The sequence below is a fragment of the Ischnura elegans genome, chromosome 10 (genome assembly GCF_921293095.1).
Source record: "Ischnura elegans chromosome 10, ioIscEleg1.1, whole genome shotgun sequence".
NCBI lineage: Eukaryota > Metazoa > Arthropoda > Insecta > Odonata > Coenagrionidae > Ischnura > Ischnura elegans.
This window is the reverse complement of record NC_060255.1, coordinates 4,944,859-4,964,260: the sequence shown is the minus strand read 5'-3', so window position 1 is coordinate 4,964,260 and position 19,402 is coordinate 4,944,859. Positions and strand designations below refer to the sequence as shown.

The 19,402-nt window shown below is 41.2% G+C and overlaps 1 protein-coding gene across 3 annotated transcripts in view; it reads left to right on the top strand.

The window, feature by feature from the left end:
- Positions 1–7,793: 7,793 nt before the first annotated feature.
- The window catches only part of LOC124167375, a 30,727-nt gene continuing 19,118 nt past the window's right edge, over positions 7,794–19,402 (top strand). The window contains exons 1-2 of one of the 3 annotated variants that reach the window (XM_046545394.1): positions 7,794–7,972; positions 17,882–17,978. In XM_046545394.1, coding sequence (XP_046401350.1) covers positions 7,939–7,972; positions 17,882–17,978 — 131 coding nt within the window. In that variant the 5' untranslated portion in view covers positions 7,794–7,938. Of the gene's footprint in view, positions 10,011–17,881; positions 17,984–19,402 lie in introns of all 3 variants that reach the window. The other 2 variants (XM_046545393.1, XM_046545395.1) reach the window with 2 other exon arrangements.

Sequence of the window (19,402 nt, the reverse complement as noted above, 5' to 3'; positions counted from 1 at the left end):
GGTCTCCGGGGCTGCATGGGGGTGGGTTGTCATCTTCTTCTACAGCATCGGGGTCGTAGTCTGGTGGGGGTTGGCACCATGGTTTCATTCGATCTGCACAAAAGACCGAATGAAACCTCCTCTGGGTTCTGGCTGCTCCTGGGATGTCTGTCAGCAAATATCTATCCCTGGGGAATACCTTCTCCACCCTGTATGGTCCCTTAAATTTGGGTGCTAGCTTTCGAGACGTTCCCGTCGCCTGGGCTTCTCGCTCGACTAACACTAACTCTCCCCGCACGTATTTTCTTGGCTCCTTGTGAGCTTCGTCAAACCTTTTCTTCTGCCGCTCCTGACATGTTACCATCCTGCCTAAAGCTTCCTTCCTAACCTCCTCTATCACTTCTTTGCTCAATTCAGGTTCATCTTCCTGCAATGTCACTACAACTCGGTTCCTTAACGCATTCCGCGGGCGGTACGCGAACAACAGTTCATGTGGACTGGCTCCCACCGTCTTGTTCTTCATCGAGTTCATGGCAAATTGAATGTCTTTCAAGCGCCCATCCCAATCACTTCCATCCTCCGTTGAATTCATCGTAGTGATAGCTCGAGTAATTATGGCATTTGATCTCTCTACTTGTCCATTTGCCCTAGGCGTTGCAGTGGCGTTCTTGATGTGTTTTATCTGATGCCCCTCGCAAAATTCCTCAAATTCTCTCGACGTATATGCCGTTCCTCTATCCGAGATGATACGGTCCGGACAACCAAACAAGCTAACTATCTCACTCAAGGCCTCACAGACTGGTTTTGACCTCGTGTTTTTCACAGCTCGTAGTACTATGAACTTCGTAAAATTGTCTTGGTACGCGAGGACGTATTCACTGCCTCTTTTGCTACGAGGGAACGGTCCTAGGTGATCGATGTTAACGGTATGAAAAGGCGTACCCTCGCGCTTAGTTGGGTACAGTATTCCTTCCCTTTTCCCGCCTGGTCTCTTGTGGTACGCGCATTCGATACAGGCTGCGATATATCTCTTTATCCTTTGTCTCATCCTCGGGAACCAGAAATATCTTCTCAGGTGTTCCAGAGTCTTTTCTTCTCCGTAATGTCCCATGTCATCATGGCTCCCCTTTATGATTCTCCAAATCGCATCTCTTGGGACCACCCAACGACTTCCCCCCTCCACTCTTCGACATATTCGATGGTCTCTTACTACATAATCAGTGTGCACTTGCTTATCCTCGTTTGTCTGTGCTGGCTTTTTCAATGTCGCATGTATTTTCTGGAGACTCGGATCTTGCAGCTGCATGGTCAACAGCCAATCCTCCTGCTGAATTCTGGTGGTGAATATTTTTGAGTCCACCATCTCAGGTTCTACCGCTTTTTGCATGCTCTCTCTTTTTGCGTAAGGCAGACGATACGGACGTGACGTCACGGGTTTGTCGTCATTCAAGTCAATGCTGATGCTGGTGAAGTTCGCCTTGCCTAACTCGCTTAAGTTTTTAGCAAAACATCCCCTGAATTTATTTACGAGGTCGCATAGTGCCCCTTCGTCTTGCGTCGTCAGGTTCTCGTTCATGTGTATCTCGTCTTTCTGGATCCGTGACTCCTCTTCCACCTTCCGCACTTGAGAATTCTTTCTTTCACTAAGGTCGGCGTTTTCTCTGGAAATGGTGAGTCTCCCAAACTCCTTTTCGACCCGAATTCCTGGTTGGTCTAAGGCACTCCGCCCTACAATGATAGCATCCTCCTGAGAATTTTCTGGGACAATTAAAACCTCTACTTCCACATTCACATCGTCTACTTTCAAGATCATTCGTTTCGTGCCAATAGCTTCACAACCCCTTGATCCAAACCCAACTAAACGCTTCTGGCTCGCCTCATATTCGACTCCTAGTTCTTGTGCAACGTCTCTTCTCAGGGTGACAACATCGCTTCCTAAATCAACGAAGCCAACCACCCTGTCGTCGTTTATCTCTATCCACTTGTGGTACTCGTCCTTTATGATGCAATTGGGTCTAGTGATTTTCCTAACGTTCCACTTTTTCTCATTCTGGGTCGTTCTCGGTGTTGCCTGCAAACAATCTTTCTGCATATGTCCCGTCTGCTTGCACCGGTAACAAATTCTCTCACGGGCAGCTACTCGGCACTCCCTAGCGAGGTGCCCCTCTTTTCCACAATTGAAACAAACGCCCTGGGTAGGCGTCCTTTCGCCCCTCACTTCCTTGACTTCAGCCCTTTTGTCAATGGTCACAGGAGGTCGATTGTGAAAGTTTGCCCTATCTCCCAGTTTGGCCCTATCAGTGACACTCTCGTATCGTCTTATCTTGCGTAATAGTCCTTCTACATCTTCAAAGTCACACATAGTCAGCAGCTTCACTAGTTCCTTATCCCACATGCCATTTAGAATGTACTTGATAAGGGAGGCTTCATTTACTTCACCACGCCTAGCGATAGTCTTCATCGCGTAAACATATGACTCATGCGTCTCGCCACGCTGCATTCTTCTCTTTGTAAGACTCAAGTGCACGTCGGCTTGGTCCTCCACTGATGGGAAACAATATAATAGTCCTTTTTTGAACGCCTCCCAAGAGTGTACTTCCTCGGCTACGCTATTCAGCCATAGTTTCGCCGCTCCGCGTAACTTACTAACGGATTGGGCTAACAACATCGACTCGTCCCATCCGTAGGCTGATGCAATGCTCTCTACTCGCCTGACCCACTGTACCGCCGTGAACCCCAGGGTTAGCGAAGGTTCAAACTCCGGCAATAATTGCTCTGCTATTTCTCGATAACCCACCATACTTTTATCAAGAACTAACGATTGCCCATTTAAAAGCTCTCGTTCACGTTCTAGAAGTTTCCTTTCTCTCTCTAGCAATTCTCTCTCGTGTTGCAAGAGCGCTTGTTCCCTCTCCGCTGCGCTTCTAAGGGCGCTACTCTCTCCGACAGGATACCGCCAATTTCCCAACGACGGTTCTCTGCCCTTAGTAGGCCACACGACAGTAGCCTCGCGCGGTTGCTCACCGGGTCCTCTTGACTGTCTATCCTCCTTAGCCTTGTCTCTCGCGGCATACGGCGTCGACGCAGGCAGAACCCACTTAGCGGTAGCCTCTCGGTGCATCTCACTATGCTCCCTGGCCACGCCGGCCTCGCTCTCCTGCTCTCGACATGTTCCCGCCAATTCAGTCGCGTCCCTTCCTTCCGCAGAATGGACCCCGTTGAAGCTACCTACGCGACACCCGCCATCCCACGACGCATTCGTCGGACTGGTCATTGCTACACTAGAACCACACTCTCTCACCTTACTCAGTCCGCACTGGGGTTTTTGATGTTCTATCTATTGATGGCTGGATGTGCACGAACAACTCCACCGCAGCTCGCTGGTCAATCCCACTTCTGAACTGTGAGGTAGCTTCATTTATTAACAGAGGTAGCAAGGATTATTACAGCACTCGAGTGATACTCCCTTAACAACACTCGCACCGTCTCTCTACACACATTCCGCGCGACTGACTGCGCGTCACCCTCCTTACTGGCTCTACCGTCCGAGTTCCTCGGCGTCCCCCAGAGGGGCAGCACCTGCCGGACCATTTCGAACAGCCCGTTGATGACACAAATAAGTGACCATGAGCCACAGATATATACAATAGATTGGCAGTGCCTATGTTTTCCTCACGGTGGCGCTGAAGCCGGCCGGCAGAAGAATTTTGCGCAACTAGCCATCTTGCTTTCACCGACCGTTGCTCATGTGCCATTAACATACGTGTACTTGAGAGGCTACTTTTCCTGCTTTTGGAGCTTTTTAAAAGAAGAATGGTGAACCACTGCGTTATGTGGGGGTGCACATTTAAGTATACTACGAGGGGAAATTTTCCTGGGGGCGAAAATGTGTCTCTACACGCGTAAATAATAGATATAAGGAAAGCATGGTTTGCTTTCAGTAATGTCTCCGCTTCCATCTCACAGAGCATGAAAATATTTTCCAAAGCCTTTTTTTTGTACGTATCGCCACGAAATTTATATCATGTGAAGTGCAGGTTCTGCTCTACCTTTTTAAATTTATTGTTGGCAAAATTCACATAGTTGTAGAAATAGCATCATGAAACTGTGACACGTTATTTTTGCTGAAATGCAAATTGCTCTCCAAAACAAATTCTAAAGGTGTGTGACGGAAGCGGATATTTACCGGAGTTTCTGAAAGCGATATCATTTCAAATGCAGTAGCTTCATATCTCTAGGATCGGTAATTAACCCCTCAAGCGCGGCGGGCATTTATTTAAATACCATCCCAGCGGCCGGATGAGATTAAGAAGACTTCACCTTATTGGCATACTATCATTCAATAATTTATATCGTTCATAATATACGATCATTATCATTAAAAATTTTTGTAAACTTGCATAATGTAGTGCGCTACTATATAATAATTTTTCAAGCGTTTGAATAAATATAGGCGTTGAGTTTTTCGACCGAAGTCGTCAATGTGCTGGTTTAAAACGGAATTTCATCGAATCATTTTAAAAATTTCTGAAGGCCTAAAGTCGTTATGAATATTTTATTGGAGAGGGAAAGCATTTCTTCAAAAGATAGAGCAATTTGTTTTAATCTAAAATACAATATCTGGTGGAGAAAAAAAATTATATACAGTAGGTCAGGAAGCGTACTGGGTACGCATGACGGCGTTGAGGGGTTAATAACATGTGCATTCTCTGTCTCGGTGTCTGTGTTTTGATGACGGAATCATCATGATGTTTTCAGTTGTGTTTTCTGTGTTTACCAAGACAAGACTTTCTCCAGTTTCCATTATGTCATATACTTTCCGCTGTTGCATTATTACATTGTATCGGAATTTTATTTCCGTTGTAGTATCATTATTTATTTAGATATGTAGAGCGTGTATTATGCACCTTTAACTCTATCTGGAAACTTAACGAATTTCTTTCAAAAGCATAAGTTTTGACTTTGTTAATATCTACTGAGTGAAATTCCGAGAAACCGATCGCTTAAATAATGGTTTGCATGTGCTCGCGGTGAAATGACACGGTCACATTCATTATAATTCAACCTTTCCATGTAGCACTTATCAGGTATTTGATCATTTTGTGGCTTCTATATAGAACATGGTGTCTGTTATAATCACTTATCCCGGTAAGATAGAAATTCTAATTAAAAACGTACCCCCTCATGATGTAAGATTTATATTATAGTCTGCTTCCCCTTCGAATATTATAACAACATGAAACTGATTATTGATGATCATGGATCAAATCGTTGAGTTTTTTAAGCCAATAACTTCTTTTCAAGTTCGCTATTGGGTGATCGTGAGGGGAAATCCAAAACACTGCCTATATAAAATAATGTAAATTATATTTCTGATGCTTAAGGATAGGAATTCAATCGCATTGACTCTTTACGACCTCAGAAAAGCATTTTACAGCACCAAGCAGCATGCCTTGCTCAGAAAGTTAGATCATAATGGGTTTAAATAGGTTGAATCAAATTTAATTACGTAATATTTTTGGCCCGATTACTTATGGCAGTGAAAGGTTAGGTAGCATTGCTTCTACGTTTTTCGTCTAATTGACAACTCTAACTGAGCAACAACTCTTTGACAACAAAAATACAGTAAGTGGAAGCATCAAACCTTTGGAATTTTCGAATTATTTTGTTTGAATAGTGTGACAATGTCGCTGGTAAATCTAAGGGTGAACAATACCATGTATTCACGATTGTAGGCTACCTTCCTACACTAGCAGACGACGTAGTTAACCATTTTCCCCATCTGCTACGCCCCTTCTACATTTGGGACACAATATTTTTTTTTCGAGATAACTCATGCATATGGATTCCAATTCCATAATATTGAGCAGGAACCGAATTAGTATTAATCTTAGCTCAGCTTATATTACCAATTTCATAACTTCGTCACGGTTATGTTCCGCTCAAAGATTGGTTAATTTACCACGTAAGTGTCAAGATAGGTCCCTTTCTTTTTAATTGGATACATCTTAAACGAAAATGACAACGTTTTCTATAGTTCATAGCCTTAATCAATGCGCCATTATCTTTCACAATGTAATTTTCCTCCAGTTCCCTACTTACGCAAACGCATAGGTCGGTGAAAGCAACATGGCCGCCAGCAGAAAGGCATGGCTTCACCCCCCCCACTCCCATTGCCAATCTATTGTATATATCTGTGCCATGAGCACCTTCCTTGAGTGGGTCACTAAGTGCCGGGATGGGCCGAGATAATCCCCACGCGGACAATAGAAAAGGGTCGGACCTCTCACGCCGAGAGACCCTAATGGCGGTTGGGACCCACTTGGCATGCTTGACCGCGAAATCGTGAAAACACGGCCTTTGGCCTTTTGCTTCGAAAACGTCAAGCCGTGATAATACGGCCTTCCTTCTTTAGCATCAGAAAATTCAGGCCGTGAAATCACGCCCTGCGTATGGAAGAGGTTAATTTTGTGCTGTCAAAAAAAAAATGTACATTCAAGGTTGGAGTAATAAATTCATTCATTCAATTCATTTTTTGGGGAGGAGTTGTCCTGGTATTCTCGTCTCTCAGACTTGGGACCCAGCATGACAGGTTGCCCGCCCATTACCTCAGTCACCTAATAACCCTATCTTCTCAGCCACTTCTTGAGTCCATGGTCAACTTATTGCTTTACCACTGGTTTTTAAAACAATATTGCTATTTGATGCACAAAGGTTAAGAAAAGACTTAGCTTTTCTTAACCTTTGTGCATCATGAAGGAGTTTCACCATGTTACGCCAACCACCATCGCATTTAATATTGCTATTGATTTTCAATAAACTCTTCTAAAATAACCATCATTTCTAAGTACTGTGTTATTCTTACACAACTGTGAACCCCAAATTTGTTCACCCATTCACTTCTCAACTTTCCCTCTCTCATGAAAATCCTAAATCAACCCCTGCTTCCGCACAAGAAGTACGGAGGCACGCCAAGCAAGAGGAGGGTAGGGCAAAATCCATGCGGCCTCGGTCCTTGGGGATTCATGTTTAAAGAGAGTTTGAGAAGGGCCCGATATCAGCACCTCCATCACTTTTACCCGTACAGCTTGGTCCACTCACGGCGGTCCTAATTCCTCAAAAATATGCAATAGTAACGGGTGCTTTATGGACCCCTTTTTGGTTACCGCATATTTTCCCCGCTCTCCAGAATCTGACGTCCATTTCCCAACTGAGATATCGCAATCCAAGAAAATGTGCCCTGGAAGCAGTTGCTCCAATGCTATTTCGTCCATCTCAGGAAATGATTAAAATAAGTGATTACCTTAATGAGCAAGAAGGTGGTGACCAAGATGATTGTCGACGCGGGCCTTGGGCCTTGCCTTGCCTAGGGCTAAGCCTTGAATAGAAAACAATCTAGCATCGGAAGATGTGGACTTAAAAATGAAAACTGAGGCGAGTTTAATTTTTTCTGGTGTTTAGACGAGAGCCGAATTCCTTCAAAAATTTTGATCTAAATGTACCTGTAAATATTGGTCAATCTTTCCGAAAGCCCAAATTTCACAGTATTCCCGGTATTCTCTTTTTCCCCCTCTTAAACCCTTTCCACTACTTCTCTGGGTTCTTCGGGTTCTTCTTCATTTTAGTTCAGCAACTACACAAAGAGGCGCTTTCATCGTTTATTTGAATTTTGGCACATTTAATTTTTTTTGGAAATTGGTGAAATATATCCGCACTATTAATGGATAAGTTGTATTCATTAGTAATTTAATTATATTATATATAAAATCACGAAATGTCAAAGGGTTTGATTTCTGACCTGTTGCCATTACATGTCATTTCAAAACATTCCGTCACGCATTGGACTCCTATCACAGGCTGGCGTAAATGGTCAAAGAACACCAAAATTTTGCATAGAAGTTATCACATTTTTTATATTAATGACTGGTTTACGAAGAATATACACATTTTATCATTGTCATGGCTGGGATACCGGAAATGTGGAGAAACCAAGGTAATATCTATTCTCGAAATACAATAGTTCCGCCGTACGGTTCAGAGAAGCAATTTAACGGTAAAAATCCTGCGAAAGTGCTGACTTCGACTGTAAATAAAAGTGAGCTTGTATCATTTTGCCTTCCAAAGAATAATTTAAAACCATTGGATAAACAAACACAAGTTAGTAGTGACAAATCAAGTTCGGGTGCATACAGCAGCAATTCAAAGCAAGATACTATTGGCAGGCAGCAATGTAACCCGGTTAATATTCGTCTGTGTAATTTTCTGAAGCAGCAACCTTTGCCAGAGAAAGCATCTCCTAGTCTGAAAGGTTATAAGTATGTGCGAGATGATTTTGTGGCCTTACCCTATTGGAAACATGCTGATAAAGATGATCCGCCGGTAAGAACGCTTTTTAGAGCCAAGAAATGGATAGATTCTGATGAGCAAGGCTGTAAACGTGTTAATTGTGTGGTAGAATGTGAGAAAATCGATTCGAAATATTGTTCATGTTCAAGAAAAAGAATTGGTGTGTCGGTAATTAGAAGAAATAGCGTTAATCAACCCTGTCACGACTCGGTGAGTTCATGTTTCGATCAGAGGAAGCAGGAGAATCTCAAATTATTTATCGGCGACAAACTGGTAAAAAAATCAGAAATTTCCGGTTCATGTCAATTTTGGAATGAGAATAATAATGGTAAAGTACAATACCTTAACAGGAATGAAAATTGTCATCAAAGTCACAATCCAAAGCGGGTTTCCTTCAATGAATGTGATCTGGAAACCATAAAAGTAGCCACAGTTCAATCTTCAAAATGCGTTTATTTAAAACACTCTGGTGGATCCTTCATAACATCCAATAATAAGGTGCTGCTCCAAAATCCATCGTATTGTGTTCCCAATGTGGTTCATGATCGTCCTTCTAGCACACCGACAAAGTTAATGGCACCCAACCTACGAGATGTATCTGGCAGAACGCAAAGAGTAAAGTTATGTAATTTAGAGAATTCTTACAAGGGGAAATACCCAATTGATTCTCAATTGTTGACTGAACCAGGTAATGTGATGGGTGATCATGCTAATAATTCAGAAGAACTGAGGCGGAAACCTGAATGGGCACCATGTGAAGGCACCTTGATGCTGAAGGATGATTCTAAGCTGGGAGACTCCATTTCTCAGAGTATCAAGAAGAAACCAAAGACTGTGTTAGATGTACTGGAAGTGGACACTTTGGCAAAAGCTAATAATATTCTTGAAAAAATAGCATGCACATTAGACCAAATAAAAGTTCTCAATCAATCAACGGACACACATGAGTCAAAGAAGCAAATTATTAAAATGGAGGGGGAAAATTTGAAAATAGGAGAATCAGTAAAGGACAATAAGGAAAACCTAGAATTAGCCTATAATGATGACAAAAAAAGAAAGCAAAACAGCATGAATATATTCTCTGAAAATGAAGCCAGCACACCATCTCGGAATGAGGGGGAAAAGTTAGATAGGCCGATGACTGAAAAAATGTGTGGTGATGCACATATGATAACCGTAGATAATGTTGGGCTAAAGAAGGACCATCCATCGAAAGACAATGGAAGTGATGATTTAAATACTATACCTCTCAAAATCACAAAAGCGGTTTCTGCTTTTAAAACTGTTGAGACTAGTGCTGTTTACAGTTGTAAGTTGTATGCTACTCAAGATCTACAGGGCAATCATGATGCAAAGAAGAGCCATTCAATCAATATCTTAGGTCAAGTTGAGGTGGACCAAAAGAAGAAGATTGTAAATTCTTTGCTGGAGATGTCTCCCGACCATAAAGTCTCTGGTGAAACTAAAAGGGAATCTTTTAATCCTCAGAATAAAGCCATTCCTCTTGATAAAGCAGTTGATCTAGTTTCCCCATCTTCTCCAAAAATGAAAAACCTGAAGAAGTTGCTCAATGAAGGAATTGATCAGAAGAAAATGACCACAGTGGCGCTGCAATCTGTCCTGAAGACAGCTATCTCACCAAGAACCTCATCTATGAAGGACAGTTTTGAATATTCCATGAAAGGGTAAGCTATGAATTTACAAATGCAATCTATATTGTTTTCTTTCTATCATCATCATCACTGGTCAACAACCCTAAGATTTGTTTGATGCAGCTCTCCACTCAGTTCTCCTATCGGCCAATCTTTTCACACCTACATATTTTTTCTCGTTCACATCCTTCATTACCCGTTCCATGTATTTCATTCGAGGTCTTCCTTTTCCGTTCTTGCCTTCTACTTGTCCCTCGACAATAGTCTTCATCAGGCCGTCATGTCTCAAGATGTGGCCTATAAGGTTGTTCCGTCTTCTTCTTAAGGTTTTCATGAAGCTTCTCCCCTCTCCTACTCTTCTTAGGACTTCCTCATTACAAACTCAGTCGATCCATTTGATCTTCATCATTCTTCTGTTGCAGCACATTTTGAAGGCCTCTATCCTTGCTTTGTTCGCTGCTGTCATTGTCCATGCCTCACTTCCATTTAGGAGCATACTCCATATGTAGGTTCTTATAAATTGTTTCCTTAATTCCATATTTAAGTTTCCTGCTGTTAGCAGCTCTCTTTTGTGGAATGCTCACTTTGCTTGGGCTATTCTGTTGATAATTTCTTTCTTGTTTCTCCTGCCACTAGTGATCCTGCTTCCCAAATAACAGAATTCATCCACCTCCACCAGTTTTTGCTTCCCAATTTTAGTGTTAGTCTTCTTCTCTTCTGCTGCATGCTAATATCTTGGTTTCCTTTGTGTTTATTTTCAGTTGGTACGAGGGTTGTACCAAAAGTAAGGTTCCCATATTTTTTACAAATACAAAACTTTGTTTATTTATATTGATTTTCACATCGTTGAAAAGTTTACACTTATGATTATTTTTCAACGTAGTCTCCATTTTTTTCGACGCACTTTTAAAGACAGTGGTCCAGCTTTTCTATCCCTAAGTTGAAGAAGTCTCCCGCCAACCCGTTGAGGAAGTGTGCAATCTCTGCTCGGACGTCATTGTCGCTCTTGAAGCGTTTGCCACACGAGAGTTTTGTTTCAGGGATATAATGAAATACCCACGCTTCACCTTCGGTGACGATATAGACCAACAACACCTCCCCCCCCTAAAATTGTTGAAGAAATTTGCGAGCACAGTCAAGGCGTTGCTGCATGTGTCCGTCAGTCAGCATACGGAGGACCCAGCAGGCACACATCTTGCAATAACCTAACGTTTCTGTTAAAGTTCTTTCAATTGTGCCGTGGGAAGCTTCAGGAATGCGTTCAACAAGTTCACGGACAGTGACCTTCTGATCTTTGAGCAGCTCACTGTTGATCTTCTGGACAATCCAAAACTGGCGGTCTTCCACTCCGTTCTTCATCGTGAACTTCCGTGCGACCCTCGGCAAAAGCCCAGCAACATTTGCGGACGAGCTGAAAGGACATGCACTCTTCACCATAAAGTTCAGTCAGTTGCTGATGAATCTCCAATGGCGGTAACTTCCTTGCAAGGAAAAATCGGATTACTGCTCGATCCTCACAGTTGGCGGGAACGGGGATCATCACTTTCATTGTTGACGGTTGCCAAGCCAATAATGAGCGACACAGTGAATCGCGGACTGGCGGACTCGAGAGTAGGGGAACCACTGCTCACGGCAATGTTGTGGGATTTAGTCTATCACCTTCGCTCAACATTGTAGCTCACTGGGAACCTTACTTTTGGTACAACCCTCGTATTTACCCATTACCTTACCCATATTAACCAGAATATTTTTCAAATCCTTAACTGTTTCTGCTATGATGGCCATGTCACCGGCAAATCTTAGCATGCAAATTTTTTCTCCATGGATAGTCAGTCCCGAAGCCTTTTCTTTGATTTCATTGATTGCTTTCTTTCTTGATGTAAACATTGAAAATTATGGTTGGCAAAGCAAAGCCTTGTATCACCCCTTTCCTACTTCTTGCTTCTTCAGAGCTGGGCCCTGATTTTATCATTGCTACTTGGTTTTTGTATAAACTGTGGATGATTCTTCTGTAATTTTAGAGAACTCCAATTATTTTCATGATTCCAAGCATTGTGTTCCAATCCACATTGTCAAATGCCTTCTCTAAGTCCACGACTGCAACGAGCATTGGTTTGTTCTTTTCCATTCTCTTCTCTATAAGCAGTCTATGAGCCAATATTGCTTCCCTTGTGCCTCTGCTTTTTCGGAATCCAAATTGGTACTCATCCAGATACTCTTCTGCTCTTCGTTCTATTCTTCTATAAATGATCCTTGTCAGGATCTTCGACGCATTGGTAGTCAGGCTTATGGTCCTAAAATCTTCGCAGTTCTCCGCTCCTTTCCTGTTAGGAGTTGGGATTATAATGTTCCTCTCGAAGTCCTCTGTTATCGCACCTGTCGAATGCATTTGACTAATGATTTTATACGTATGGTTCATTGTCTCTATATACTTATATTTCTTTCAGTGGCATAGGCATATAAAGTGTAGGTTTTATTCAATGATATATTTTTTAAAATCGTCTTTGCTTTTGCAATGATGAGAAGAAATTGTTGAGAAGCGGAGAAAATCTGAAAACAAGAATTTTCTGTGCCTATGTAATGCCTGTGTTGTAGTAGAGGACTTGGATGGTGATAGCTGACAGGGAAGGCTGTTGCTGAGGAAAAGTTAATATTTTGAAGGGTTTCCCTGCTTGTGACCTTAGACTTCGGCATTTTGTTGTGTTATTAAGTTTTACTGTGGAAAGTGTTGATGGTTGTTAACAATCTCAGAAATAGTTCAGTTCTAAAAATGTATAAATAAGCTGTATTAATAATACTCCACAGTGCATTTTCCAACCATATCACACTGTTGGTATGGGGTTACTATTGGGTGCCTTGCGTTGCCTCTGCTGTGGCACCAACCAATATCATTAACATCCCTTTATCTTCCATTTCCTAGCAGATACGCTGAATTGTTATGGCATTGCCTTGGTGTTTTAATGCTTCAACTGAAGGGAAAATATACGCATGTGTGCTCCCGGGAAACTATAGGGAAAATTTACCCTCTCATCTTACGTGCTCTCCCAGCCCCTTCTTGATTTCATGGCTCATACTCTTTCATTCTTGAGAGAGACAATCAGGAACTCTCACTCTCACCCAATCAAGTGCATCCCGTGATCTTTAGGGGCAATGTTCCATAGCCGTTTGTATTTCGAGTAATTTGCACAGGCAGTGGAAGACTTGCAATAAAGCTGCTGTGCAGCAGAAGGATTACCTAATCACTTTACTTCTTTTGTTAGTTTTGACACTTGGCTTAATAATGTTATGCATGTTCAAAGTGAAGTAACTAGGAATATGCTTTGGGGGGATGGGAGGGTCTGGGGGGCAACCCCCCCCCCCCCCCCTAGGCAACTACCATAAATTTCGGTAAACTTTTTGAAAAATGGAATACATATTGCATCATTTTGGCGCTAAGAATTTAACCTTAAGCAGATGCAGTTATTAAGTATATGTCAAAACTAGATAAGAGTTTTGAATAATATTTTTGTCCGAGGCTTTGGGGGGGGGGGATCTTTCCCCCTACCCCCATAGTTACGCCACTGCATGTTCAGCACTATTACCATGGGCCAAATGCCCTCACCTTCTCTTGGCTGTAACTCATCATTGGCAATTGGAGTTTTGTTGGTCGGTTTGGTTAGTGTAGCATCATCATATTTAACCATTATATCATTTTAAGCCCTCAACCTGTTTAAGTTTACACAAGCTCATGAAATTTGTATTAAGTTTGATTATTTTGGTATTTAGGATTTTTTACAATATGTTATAGTACGGTAATCCTTGCCCTCAGAAGTCTTGTAAATATGCAGTTCATTAGCCAATTGAAATTTCAATTTCATTGAAAAAAGAAATTTGATGGCTGGAGAATGCTGTGGCATTGTCAGCAGTACTGAAAAACAATACTGCTGATTAGTGGTGGCAGATTTATATATACTTATTTGCTTGGTACTCCATACAACAATGTCACATTACTATCATAAAAATAACAAATGGCATCACTCACCATTACTACCCCTACTGGCACCATTCAGTATTATTAGCAGCTGAGTAGCATGAACTCATTCCAGTTCTGCTGTAAGCATCATACAGCTTTATCTTACAAAGAAGTACTGTTAGATCTGCCATAGTTCAAAATTTCATCTAATTATTTTCCTGGACTGGTGGAGGTCTTTTCCAAGGGTCTAAACACTAAAGTTGTCAAGCTCTATGACTATGATTAAATTTGCAACCTGAGATGTACCATTGGTAAAGGAATGGAAAAAATGCATTGCAATTTTTTTGCAAATATGATTGATATGACGTCTGTTCAGGGGCGCCGACTTATAAAAAATATTGGGGGGGCCCTTATCGAGGGTCTTACCCCGGGAAGAGGTTAAATTCAAAGTGTGTCTCAGCACCGTAACACTATCATAATTCACACCACTTGTTTTCAGTTAGCCTGCTTACTACCTTAAAATTATTTGTTTTAACACATTATTGAATGTATTTTAAAAGGTATCTATCGTCAAGCATGGGAAAATACCAATATATTTTTGTGATTTCCCAAAGCATTATACTATAACTTAATTATTTTCTTGAATTATTGAGGGGGCTCCGCCCCCCCTAATGAATCTTTGAGGGGGCTCGGGCCCCCTCAGGCCCCATGAAGTCGGCGCCACTGCGTCTGTTTTCTGTTTGAGTGCAATAAATGCTAATTCATGCAAAACATAAATGGTTTTAAGTAAACAAGTTTCCAATATTTCTACAGTTATGTGCAATTCACACATGTTACCATGTCAAATAACAGCATCCCACTAATTGTAAAACCAAGTGACCCGGATCAGTGAGATGCAAAATCAATTTTGTTATATATATCTATTTTAAAAATAGGCAACATGAATTCAATGCTTTTTCAATGTAAATTAATGCTATGAATCACAAACTTCAATTTCATTACTGTGAAAAATGCAAAACTTTGTATGTATGTATGTATTGCTGTACATATATCCTTTTGTCTAACCAAGAGCCTAATGCAAATTTTAGTGTCAGTGCAAACTCTTGGGCTTCAATTAAAATTATAAAGGTGGCAAATGCAATTACGTGTTGGGAACGTATCTACCTTTTCTTGCTCTCTCTGCCCTTCATTTTCTTTCTGGTATGAACTCTTTCTCTCCATTGAGGGACTACATGATACATACATTATTTACTAATATCGGATCCTCCCGTCTTCTGTAGCAGCCACATTCTTTAATTTAACTTTGATGTTGAAACTCCATTTTGAAATGATGTCAGGGATTGGGGTTTGTGCAACTGATGGAATGTACGAACTTCACATTAATTACATGCTGATTGCTTTTCTTTGATCTTAAGCAGTCGGCCAAGTTGTGTTTGGTCAGCTATATTGCGTGGTGGTAACCAATCTAGCGAGATTGAGACCCACTGGTTTGAACAAAATGTTTCGATCTGGGCGGTGTGACCCATTGCTGGGTCACACTTCTGGTTGTATCTTATAGATTACCATGTTTAGATGCACCAAGTTTTATGTCACAATTAACATCGAGGTCAAAGCTACTACAAAAATGACAAGAATGGATTGCCTGTCTTTTTTAAATCATCCATATGGGCTATAACCCTTCATATCAATGGATAATTGAAGATTTACTGTATTAGCTTGCATGTTATTTTGCCAGTGTCAAATGATTTTTCAGTATCATCTAGAAAATGGATTCCGTCATATTAATTCATTTGATGATTTGCTAATAAGTCAACTAAGAGAAAATTGAAATGTTAATGCTGGCTCCAGATATCAAAACATCTTGCATATAATGAATTTTATTATTATTTATTGTAATTGATTTCTTTATATTTATGTATTTATCTTTCTTAATCTTACCCTTATACTTCTTTTATCTTTATTTAGCCCATATCATTGCTTAAAATGAAATCATGATCAATTTTCAGAGTTATTCATATACCGTATAAGCGCGTGTAAGAGGCGCACCTTTTTTCCCAGATATTGCAGCCGAAAATGGGGGTGCGCCTCTTACACAAACTTCTTATCTTCCCCCCCTCCCCTTCACCGGTTGCAAGTTCAAGGGGAACTGAGTGGCCTTGGTTTTCAGCGTGAGTCAGTCATCTGAAACCCTAGGTCAAAATCAAGCGGCAGGCAGGGGAGTTTCTCCCTTAGTGACGTATTTTTAAAATGCTCCTGTTTGAATTTCTTGCAAGCATCGCGCCGTCACGTCGGTACCCCAGAGGTGAACATTGAAAAGATCGCGCGGGGTGATTCGCTCCGGAGCGCGCGCTAAATTTATTGCCACGAGTGGGCATCCCGCGGCATTTATACTGCATATGGTAATATTGGTGTCAAAACCTGCGGTTGAAAAAATTCGAACGAGTGTGCTCATTGTTGGACTTAATGGTGGATAGAAGAAATCGGAAATGCTTATAAGTGAAGAGCGCTGAAGGAGAGGTCGAGGGGAAGAGGGCTCCCTTCCCTCCGTATTTAAAGCTACGAGCGAAGGAGCAAGGGAAGAACACGTCCGATCTTGCATGTGACGTCGTTGCCTTTAAAGCGAAGGGGCAAAGGCGCAGCAATGTGATATACGCAGTTTACGTTGCCGGAGTTTCCAGTCCGTCTCGTCTTGTTTGAATGCGCTTATGCTACGCTTGTTTCTTCCGAAATTGTGCTGTTTGGACTATGTTGAATATTAGTAGCCTTATTTTAGCTATAAATCTTTGTGTCAATCAATTAGAGCTCAAAAAACTTAAATGCTGTAAGATATACGTCGCGTTAGGTCTAATTCTTTTTAGAACCTCGTGCGTGTCATACAATTGCTGAAAGATATCGAGATATCTTCGAGCTCAGAAGGTGACTCACGTAGCATTTGACCTCCAGAAACTCGGGGAATTGAACCTGGTAGACCGAAAAAGGTCAGTTGGTGGAATGGGGTAGGTATGAAACACGTTTCCATTGTTCCCCTGCAACTTGATATTTTCCTGTGGAGTCTCGGAAAGGAAAAAAACGGCAGAGGCATTAGCTGATGGAGAGCCGAGTGTAGTTCCGTTAGGCCCCTTGCACACACACCGATTTTGGACGGCCGGTAAAATATTGGCCGATATTTTACCGGCGAAGCGATGCTTGCACATACGCCGGATTTTTACCGGTCAAACGATACGTTGCTAAGTTTTTGAGCCGGCGTCGGCGATCCACAGTGACAATAGCCGGCAGCTAACCGGCATTTTGCTGGTGCCGGCGTGTGGTCGGTACGTGTGCAAGCTCCAATGCTCTCCCATTGTTCACTATTGGAATGCGGACGGCCGATGTTTTACCGGCAGTCCAAAATCGGTGCGTGTGCAAGGGGCCTTAAATCTACGACGTAGTTATTATCCTACGGCGCTGAGATTGCCCCGATTGTTGTTCAATCTCTTGGGAAAGCTCATGCCATTTGCCTGTCGTGTTTTGCCTTAAAATTTTCCACTGCTGCAATTCTATTGCAATAGTCCTGCGAGAGCTTTTAAACAAAATTGTTCGTGAGTAGGACAAGCAACGTAGAGCGATGGCGTATGCAAAGAGAGGATCGGAACTCTTTCTACTCCCTCTTATGCCGCCGCAGTTATCAAAATTTCCTCTTTCAAATAGTACTGAAAGAGGACATTTCGATAACTGTCGAAATTCCAGGCATACGTCTGCAACACCGCACGATAGGATAAAAAAATGTCGCAAAATTTTTTTCTTTATAGCTTAGGTCCTCAAAATAGGGGTGCGCCTCTTACACGTGTGCGCCTCTTACACAAGCTTATACGGTATTTAGAAATGTGGCTACTAGTATTTTCAATCTTTTAATTCTCTGAATATGTTGTTTCCCGATTGAAGCTTTTGCATATATTTCCATAATTTTTTCAAGGGATGAAGACAGAAGCGATTCCACCAGAAATAAAGCTACAGCTAATCAGAGCCTGCCTACTACACAATCAAGAATCATCTCCCTATCTCAACCCAAAGTAAGGTAAAGAAAAATGAAATTGTGATGGCATGTAAAAAAATATCCTTACTTTTTCAATATATTTTAAGAAAAAGTGGCTCAATATTTTTGCATTAATAATTTTTCTTAGCGTAATCATTCTTCTGTGTTAGCAGTGTGTCATATATTTAAAACTACATGTTAGGACGTTTGTAGGCTACGTACCCCAACAACACATGGACATCCGACGGATGTCCGTCGGATATCCAAGGCGGACGTTGCGGATGGGCCACGGATATCCGAAGGAAATCCGGCGATATCCGTCGGACATCCGTCGGATATCCATATGTCCCAAAATCCGATATCCATAGGACGTCCGCTGCCGGATATTAATACAATTTTTTGCATATTGTTGCAAGAATATACACCAAAAAGGATCCTGCACATGATAGACAACCCTATCAAGGTGGAAGGAGTCTTCATGTCCCAAATTCGATATTCTTGCAACAATATGCAAAAAATTGTATTAATGTCCGGCAGCGGACGTCCTATGGATATCGGATTTTGGGACTTATGGATATCCGACGGATGTCCGACGGATATCGCCGGATTTCCTTCAGATATCCGTGGCCCATCCGCATGTCCCAAAATCCGATATCCATAGGACGTCCCCTTCCGGATATTAATACCATTTTTTGCATATTGTTACAAGAATATACACCAAATAGATTCCTTCATTCGAATGATTAATGCTTTAACTAGTGACTACTGATTAAATTAAAAGAAACAAATTTGCATTAAAAACTATTTAATATTTCTTATTTTGTCATTTGTAAGGCCTTTTTACATGATTTGAGTTATTGCATTCAAGCAAACTGACTTTCAAAATTAATGTTACTTCTTAGGAATTGGATCAATTTAAATTTAGTGAATCCAAGAATTTGAATGGAACAGGTAATACCCTGAAAGTTCAGAAAAATGATTTCCAAGGAAGATCGTAACATCTTATGCTTTGAGATTTCAATGGTTTGAAGAATCACATCAACAATGGCATTGTTTATAGGTAAAATCTATATACCCAAGCTTCCAACTATGACTACTAATAAACCTGAGATGATATAATTTCTGGGTTTGCATTTCCATATCAATGAATAAATTCAACCTTGTAAAGTGACCTTAATGAAAAATTGTAGCAAACAATAGTTAAGAATGATTACCACTTGGTTACAGTTGAATATTGACAAGAACCAGATAAAACAATCGTTTGATTCATCATATAAATTTCAGCTTATAAAATTAACAAAAATGGCACTTCTCTGTGAACAAATACAACATGCATGGCTTTAAAAGACAAAATTATTAAACATACATAAGTTATGGAAACATATATAACATGGAAACAAATTTCATGCTTACATTGGCACAAAATAAACTGTCCATATAGATAAGACCAATGAATTCACT